Raw genomic sequence first — 9,216 nt, forward strand, 5'->3', positions numbered from 1 at the left:
TTATTTTTTTCCTCTCTTTCTTATTCTCCTGCAATTTTGAGTATTCGTGTGGAACGTAACCATTAGCTTAATAAATTGAGACATTTTTAATCAATTTTTCTGACACTCCGTCAGGTATCAAGATTGTTTTGATGTACCATATAGACAAAAGAACTTAAGACAATACATAGTTATGGATTTATCTATGTCTAAGTTACATCATGACTTTTGTTCTTTTCTTAAACATTGTCTTTTAAGTCGAAAAGTGTTAACATCATGCAACCAAACCATTTACTGGCTGATGAACAGTTGTAATGCAATATCATTTATCATATATCTTTTCATCATTTTCAAACAGATCCATTAGATGCTTTCATTCTTTATTATTTTCTGTATGATTATTCGATTTCCTTTCTGAAAATAAACCATTATATCCATATTCTATTTCATTTTCCATACATTTTGGACTCGGATGTGCGTAAGGCAGACCTGGCTTAAAGTATAGTGATTTATGGTAGGCGAGGAAAAAGTGACACATAATTTTTCATACTGGAGATATTTTCATTGGTCATGATTGTTTAGAAACATGTGTAACCCAGTTGTTTTTATCATCTTTTTCTTTGTCCTATTATGATGCTTCTAGTAATGTTTTTGTAATGAACATGTTCTTGTTGCCGTAACATTTTATTGTTTTTTTCTGATTTTTCGAATTTTCTTTTCTTTGTGAATACATTTTCTTTTCTTTTTTGTCATATTGTACTCTTTCTGTCTTCGTCTTACTACAATTCAATTTGATTTTCTAGTACACTTTCTCTTTTCTATTTTGCACAATATATTTGTTTTCTATGCCCTGAAACTTCGTTCTTGATTTTGCTTTAAAACTTTTTTCAAGTACCACTGGTGAGTTTTATGCATACAAAACGTGTGTCTGGCATAGCAAAGTATTAGCCTGGTATCTTATTCGAGTTTTTTTACATCACTAGGTCAATGTCAATCCATGTGTACGTTTCGTCCCCGATGGTATCACCAGCCCAAAAAACATCTGTTCATTTAGTACCATGGGAGAGAGACCAAACCATATTACAAACCCTTAATATTTCCAATTCTATACTAGATTTGTGAATCAGTTACCTTCTTGTGATACTTGTTTATCTTTGATAGTTTTAATTGCCTGGTAATCTGGTATATGTATCTAGCTCTCAATTGTGGTATTCTAGACTATTTCTGATTTGGTCAGAATTTCATTTTCCAACATAAAGTATTCTAAAATCTGTCTTGGTGTTCTAAACGGTGCTTTGTTTTTGCGCCAATTGGCATTTCATTTGCGCCACAAACAATATTGCAAAATTAAATATATTCCTCAGAAATCAGTCGACATTAAACCACACAAGTAATGTTAAAACCTTAATGAAACACAGTTCTGTTATAAATAAACGTGATCATACCACCTAATACGAAATATGAAAGAAAACAGTTTACACTAGAGTTATTCTATGAAAGCATGAAACACTATTGTAAATTATACCCTTGCACAAAACTTGTAAGCGACGGCCCCGATGTATTCATGTCTGGAAAATTCCTACTCTCAAGTGCATACCATATTGATAAAAAAAAAATCCGTTTTTTCATGAACTGCAATCCATTTCAGTTGTTATACAAATGTTCTGGCTTAGCAAGGTTTTAGTTGTTCGGGGTACCAATAAACGACTTGGTCTCAATTTTTCAGAACGTATGATCTGATAATAAACTTAAGTGTGGTCATCAAATATTACACACTTAATTCTCTTGTTTTATGTCTAAATGGAGAATGTCCAACTTGACACCTCGAATATGAAAACACTACTGTATATATAATTATAAACTTTATATGACTCTCAGCCTCAAAATGAGTATGGCACTGCACTCACTCCATTATCCAGGGTGGAATACTGTAGAGAAAAAACTTTTAGAGCAATGAATATTTAACTGTTCCTTTATTGCTTACCTGAATTACCTGTAAAATGGCGCAAATGAAGTTATTTAATTTTTTGGCGCAAATGAAATATAACCTTGTGCCGCAAATAAAATATTGTAATTTTCAAAAATTAGCGCAAATGCAATGCGCCCGTTCTAAACCATCATTGTTAACTTATTTAGATGTGTTTATATCTGTTCTGAACTGCTTTTTTGTTCATGTAATTTTTTTGTATCCTTTGATCAAGATGACATTTGAACAAAAATACACTTTCTCTGCACAGGACTTTAAGTTATCAATGCTAGTTCTTTTTTTTTTTTTTTATATCATTGCATATTTTGCAACACCAGTTTGGACAAAGGGAATATAGACTACAGTTGGTGATAATTGTATAGTGTTTCAAATGTCGTTGTCTATAATATGAACTAAATTCAATGATGCAAAAACAAGAAACAAAAAAAAAGGAAACAATAACAATCTGTTTACTATGTATGTTTATTGTTCTGGATATACATAATAAATTGACAAACTTGAATTAATTCTCATATATATAAAACCTTTTTTTACTATTCAAAATTTTGCTTTTGGATGCGGGTTTGATTATGAATTGCTTCAAGCCAACTGTTAACCGAATGTAGTTGTTTATAATCTAACCACCAGCGAAGTAGTTCGTTTTTATGCGGTTAGAGAATAAATTTGCTATTCTTGTGCATCTTGCCATTGCATTTATCATTTACATACTACTTATCAATGACTGATTTCGCACTATTTATGACATGGTGAATAAGTTTTTTGCATGTTTTGACCGCAATGCATGGTACTATATGGTTTGATAAAAAGTAAGTGAATGATAATCTTAAATCTGAAAATAGGTCAATCTCAAAACAGTTTATAATCGTTAAAAGTATAGTATAGCGTTACGCTCTGTCATGATTACTTAACCTTGCATATATACTAACACAATACCTCATTTAATTTGCTACAGGAACCAGTGCAATATCAACCTACTGCTGATAACAATAATGTGACACGGTGCACAATTGAAATGAAGACTATAGTTAGACAAAACAGTAACACTAGTACAGATACTTACAATAGTTGTCTGACTCAACCACCGAATAGTCCTCTTAACAAATCGCCAGCAAGCAAGGCCAATATTTTATGTAGTCCCACATGCAAGACATTGTGTGGGAAAATTTCTTCAAATGCTCAACATAATTTATATATAAATCCTATGGATGACTCCGATTCTGGTATGGAAACTATAAATTCCGAATTAAATGACCTTACGGGTATTTGTGGTAAAAGTACATTCGAGAAAAAAGACTCTGAGCAGCCACTAGTTGTAAATGCATTTTCCGATCCGCCAATTAGCCAATCGAACCAAGTGATACAAAAATTGAATGAAGGTTTCACCACAACATGGCAGCTATATCCAAATCCCCAGCAAGAAGATGTTAGGCCTGAAATTAAACCGCCTAGCACTGTTCCACTTGGGAATCCGAAAAGGTCGAGCCTTAAGAGACACAAATCAGAGACCAATGAAAAACATCCTCATTTTAGTGATATCAAAGAACGCAGCTATTCATCAACAGACAATCTACACTCTGAGTGTACATCTTCAAAAAACAAAAGTATTAAATTTAGGAAAGCTGTATCTTTAGCTAGCAGACTTCATTCTAGTCCTTCAACAGGAAGAAAACTTGCAAATTATCACCTAATCGCAAATCCACAATCAGGTAAACACATTGTTGTCGTAAATCTTCATATTACTTTTTCATATTTTTCTGTCTGTTTTTTGTAGACTAGACAAGCACAAAAATGTAAGAGACGATTGATTCTCTTCAAAAAGGGACAATACATTTTGCTCATTTCTTTTTAAATATAGCAAACTACAATAAGCACTATCTTTGACAAGCAAGATAAACTTAATGTTTCCTGTAAAAACAGTGAGGCAACCAGTATATTTGTTAGTCGTTCTATTTAAGAGGCAATTTTTTCTGCTTACAAAAACACAATTCGCAAGAAACAACAGATGTTTCTCATTTTAATCCCCTGGATACAATTTGTTGTTAATATATAAGACGAGTCTTCACCATGTAAATCCAACCAGAAAGGGTGGTTTGACAGGAAATCTTTATCTTTGTAGCAAAATTGTTAACCTTTTAAAAAAAATATGAAAAACCCGTACTCTAAAGAATACACGATAAAAATCTAAAAAAAAGATTATAGTAGGAATGCGTGTTGGTGACAGTCCTGTATATGCTGTGTGTTATTATTTCCTGCACTTTATATATATAGACTAGCTTGCACACTGAGATAGATAGTTTGCACATTATTTTGTACGTTGTTTAGACACGTTTTGGAAAACACTCATAAATTTTAAACCTATTTGCATGCTGAATTATTTTGTCTTTCAGACGAAACGTTTCTCCTTTACTGAGTGAAGAATTCCAATGCCGATGAAAAAGACAGATTTCAGGTGCGATACATTGGTGTGACCTGTGCTGCATATAAAATCCACAATTTACCCATCATCATCAACTTCCGCTTTAATTAGCTTTTACCTGGCTTTTGGTCCTATTTAGTTCGTTCCATGTTTTATGTTCTTTGTTTTATCTTCCTTTTCACTCTGATGGTATAATGTTTATTTTTGATATTTATTTAAACTTCAATTTAATATTGCATATATTATGACTTGTTTGCAAGTTGCAAGTGGTTTTTTTTTTTATACATTTTTGTAAATTTTGTTTAAATATACTAGCTTACAACTTTAATTTATTCCAAACATTCATGGTATATATTAGAGAGATTATAATATGATAAATTAGTTTTCATTTCATCCATAAAAAAGAAACGTCATAATTTTCTAGAAATACAGCAACAATTTAAAGTAACTAATGTTAAGTTTGTGATAAGAATTTGATACATAAATCTATATCAACTAAGTATTTTTCAGTCCCTTTATACAATATGTCAAACATTCGGTGTCTTGACTCTCGCTGCTACCTCCATGTATCCCGCTTATTACTTGGTCACACCAGTGTTTGCATATTCCTGAAATCCTTGTTTCTTTCTTTGTCTCAGTCTTAGTTCATTATGCTTTTGCTTTTGTTGCAATAATTTTGCACTTACTTTCTCTGCGATGCCATGGATATGAAATAACGTTTGAAAACATGCTTTTTGTACATTACTATGGATAAAGAGTAAAGTTTGCAGACTTTCTTTTTGAGTGATATTATTAAGTTATTCCTGTTTAAAAGAAGTATTACCAGATTGATGTCAACTTTTCAGCAAACGTGAGTTGGTCTCCACTTCGTTTAATATTTGATTTGGTTGTTGTTTTCATATATTTTTGCACGACATGTTTCAATTCTTATAGACATAAAAAAATGTAGTATGAGTGCCAATGAGAGAACTCTCTATCCAAGTCAAAACTTGTAAACGTAAACAATTATACGTCAGGTACGGCATTCAACATGACGCATTGGCTGACACCGAACAGCAATCTATAAAGGGCCCAAACATAATTAGTGTTAAACCATTCAAACAGGACAACCAACGGTATAATCTGTATTAAAAAAAAAGAGAAATGGTTTGTATAGTGAAAACATCAATAAAATAGTTGATGCTTATAACATAAAATATTTAGAAAAATTATAAAAGCTGTTGCGAATGCATTCACTTGGAACATTCGAATACTGACTACTATTGACTTCGAAACATTAATAAAATCTTTAACAAAAAGATCTCCAAAGACATTATTTAAACTGTGTTAAAACGTACCAAAATGAGCATTTACTGTTACAAAACTTGCTAGAAAAAATAGATTAATATAGCACAATCGATATGATTTCAAATGTTGGAATTTGCTATAAATATCTTAATGTGAAGTGCATTAGATGTTGAATTGAAATTGAACTGCATTAGATGAACTGCCTTAGATGTTTTGTATTTGGTTATATTGAGGCTTAAGACCCATTTCATTTTTTTATTTTCAGGAACATTAGATATGGTGGGCAGAGAGACAAATACTAAAACAAGAAGCTGCAGTAGCTCTCCATTATTTGAACAGCCACCGACAAAGAAAAAATCAATTTTGAAAAAGGATGACCTTCAAAATAATTTTCGTTCGACAGACAAATCGACGACAAACGATGATGACGTTTTTCTTCCTGACAATAATGTCAATTTTCAACAAACACATTCTAATATATTTTCTGAATTAAATCAGATTCCAGTTAAAGATGGCAATGACAACAGTGGAAAGTATTTGGCGAGTCCTAGTTCTCAAATATCAACAGAATTCACTGGAAGTCAGAGCATCGGAGATTTAGAATTCAGTGACAGTATGGCAAATCAACATAAATTATCAAATTGGCAGTGTGATGGTCAATCGTGTCAGAACGATACAAGTCCATCGGATAATTTAGATGTAGACGAAAGTATATTAGGCTCAAATTCTTGTGATCATTCTCCTTCTGAAATGAGTTTTTCTTCTCATAATTTTAACAGGTTATCTCCTCTTGACAATGAAAACCTGGATGCAAAATCAAATGCTGACCAAAGGGATTTTATATATTCCAACTCTAATCAAAGTACCGTAGTACCTATAGATGCTTTAATTAACAATCTCAGTAGACAGCATTCTGGAGATAGTGACAAGGACCAATATACGTCTGCGAATGCAAGTGGGTGACGGAATGTGTGTACTAGAAATAGGTACATTATCTTAACCAAAAATTTATATAACGACATAACATAAGTAAACATAAAATCACTTAAGATGTATGCATATTACATAACAATACATGTTATTCAAGGTAACTTCAAAGAATCAAATATAATTGTTGATTGCAGGTGATATATATTGAAGAATTTAAGTTGTTTCTGTTTATTTCTCGCCGAACGAAGCAATGTAGTATTCTTTATTCTAGAATTCAAATAGACAAACACAGAGGTTACGATAGTCGGAATGCAATATACAGTAGACCACGTACGAAGAGAGTGAGTGGGGATTTTGTCAGGTCTTGTCTACATTTACATCAAGTTAAAAGAGGCACTCTCATGAACATGGTTAACGATTGATTGACAGATGGTTTGTTTGTTTGTAAACATCCAGCTGCAAATTTACGAAATTTCTTCCAATGAGTTATATATAGTTGGTCATTCGCTCTACTGTTACATGTATTCAATACGCTTGCATGATATGCCATACAAATATTCTTGTTTCATAGAATAAAACGCTGTGTCGAGATTTGAACGTGCTACACACGAGTTACACAGTTGACAGCAGGCATTGTTATCAGAGCTCAGGAGGACCAAATTTAAGTCTGTATTTAATTCAAAACTGTTGTGATAATTTTTAATTCACTGTAGCCTGGCAGCTTTCATTTCACAAATTTCAATAACTTATTTATATTGATAATCTTTTGGAATTCCTTAGTTCAGAAAACAGGAAAACCTTAATATTAGAGTTAAAGGGCACATCAACATGAAAGATAATTATTTGAAAGCCAAATTTGTTTATCCTAACACTCAAGTAGAATTTAGTGTTCTGTTGACGAGTATTTATGCTGGCAGAGGAGACAATTAAACGAATCTGTGTATTGTTGATAAACTTTCATTTTCTTTTGCTATATCGACACATATTGGCTGATATTTTAGTTCGTAAACCCTATTTTTTACATTTGTAGATTTAAGAAAATAACCTTGGAATTTGGAAATAAAGACGGAAAAGAGTACTTGAAACGCAGAAAGAAGCATTTGAAAATCTGTGACTGAGAATGGTCACAAGCATTTGACTATAGAATAGTTATAGGATGATTCAGCTCAGAATATGAGGTGTTTGATCCCATTGTCTCTGACCGTCTGCTTGTTACGTCATTATATTTTCTGACAGTATCATACCATTTAGATATCAATAATTTCTTTAAGATCTGTTCACAAATCCTTATTAGGTCAGAAAATACAAAAATTAGCATTTGTATAAGTCAGTTTCCAAAGTCATTAAGGTTCATTAATGTTCAATAAGGTTACACTACTGAGTCTTACTCTGAAACTTATCACTGTTCTTTATGAAGCGAGAACACTTTGATTTCATTGTAAATATAAAAAAACATAAATTAAACATGTATTAACTAATCCTTTTCATTACAAGTTGAGCAATGCAAACTTTTTAATATTGGCGTAATCGTCTAATGATGAAAATGTGAAATATTGTTTTGGTACTTGATTTTTAGTCATTAGATTGTTATTGTTATTGCCAAAAATATTTACCCGATATGGCATTTTGCATTGGGTAAAGTATGACCTTTTCTTTTTTGGAGAAAGTGGCTGCTGATGATTTTTCTTACACGTTATAAACGTCATTTTATTCTAGCAGTAAAGTTGGTAAAGTAATTGCATTTTTCAAGTATTTTCATAAAGTAAATTATTACTTTGGATATCGCACACGACTGATTAGAAATATTTTCGAAATGCCAGTTTATGGACCTTAAAATTTTCTTCCACGGTTTGTAATTATGTATTGATATAAAATATATTTTATGAAATGTGAAGTTGATATAAAGAATACACTAGAAGTCTATTGATAAATTATAATGGATCTTATTTATTTTGAAGAGTAATAATTTAAGTCTATTGATAAATTATAATGGATCTTTTTCATTTGAAGAATGATAATTTTGAGATAACAGTGAAAATCAAATAACAGACAATGAATTGAACAATCGTTTAGATACAGTGTGTATGAATTCATCATACTTAAATATTAATAAAATGTCCCAAACCTTTATAGATTACTCATTTCAATTGTGCATGAAGATTGTTTTTTCTTCCTGAAAGCTGGAGAATAGTGATATTCTAGTACGATGATTACCATAATTATCAGAAGAATAATACCCATTTAGTTGTGCTTTATTGAACATACTTTTGTGAACCTTTAATCTTTAAAAACCACTGAATAGTAAAATTACTATTTTTCATGTTGAATTTTTATGAAGCCTCCTACACCGCTATTTATATATCTGACATTATTATTCTTGTGCAATTTGCATAATTTACATTAGATAAATATGGAGATTGTAATGACAGTTTATTATAAATTCTACATAAATGTCATCGGTTTCAATTTTTGTATCTTTTAAGGAGAACAGTATGGCACGCTGTATTTATATTTATTCAACTTAAATGTCTTTTTACTTTATTAGATATCTTTACTTTTAGAAGATATCTTTAAAAATATTTGTAAGATATCTAAAATGTTCGTAAGGTTATAGATT

General features: G+C 31.3%; 1 protein-coding gene across 4 annotated transcripts in view; it reads left to right on the plus strand.

The window, feature by feature from the left end:
- LOC139517456 (potassium voltage-gated channel subfamily B member 2-like) overlaps nt 1-8,726 on the plus strand; it is a 120,493-nt gene extending 111,767 nt beyond the window's left edge. For all 4 annotated transcript variants that reach the window (XM_071308523.1, XM_071308534.1, XM_071308552.1 and 1 more), the window contains 3 exons: nt 2,919-3,672; nt 5,935-6,655; nt 7,630-8,726. In XM_071308523.1, coding sequence (XP_071164624.1) covers nt 2,919-3,672; nt 5,935-6,632 — 1,452 coding nt within the window. In that variant the 3' untranslated portion in view covers nt 6,633-6,655; nt 7,630-8,726. The remainder of the gene's footprint in view (nt 1-2,918; nt 3,673-5,934; nt 6,656-7,629) is intronic.
- Nucleotides 8,727-9,216: the final 490 nt, after the last annotated feature.

The sequence above is a fragment of the Mytilus edulis genome, chromosome 1, assembly GCF_963676685.1.
Source record: "Mytilus edulis chromosome 1, xbMytEdul2.2, whole genome shotgun sequence".
Lineage (NCBI taxonomy): Eukaryota > Metazoa > Mollusca > Bivalvia > Mytilida > Mytilidae > Mytilus > Mytilus edulis.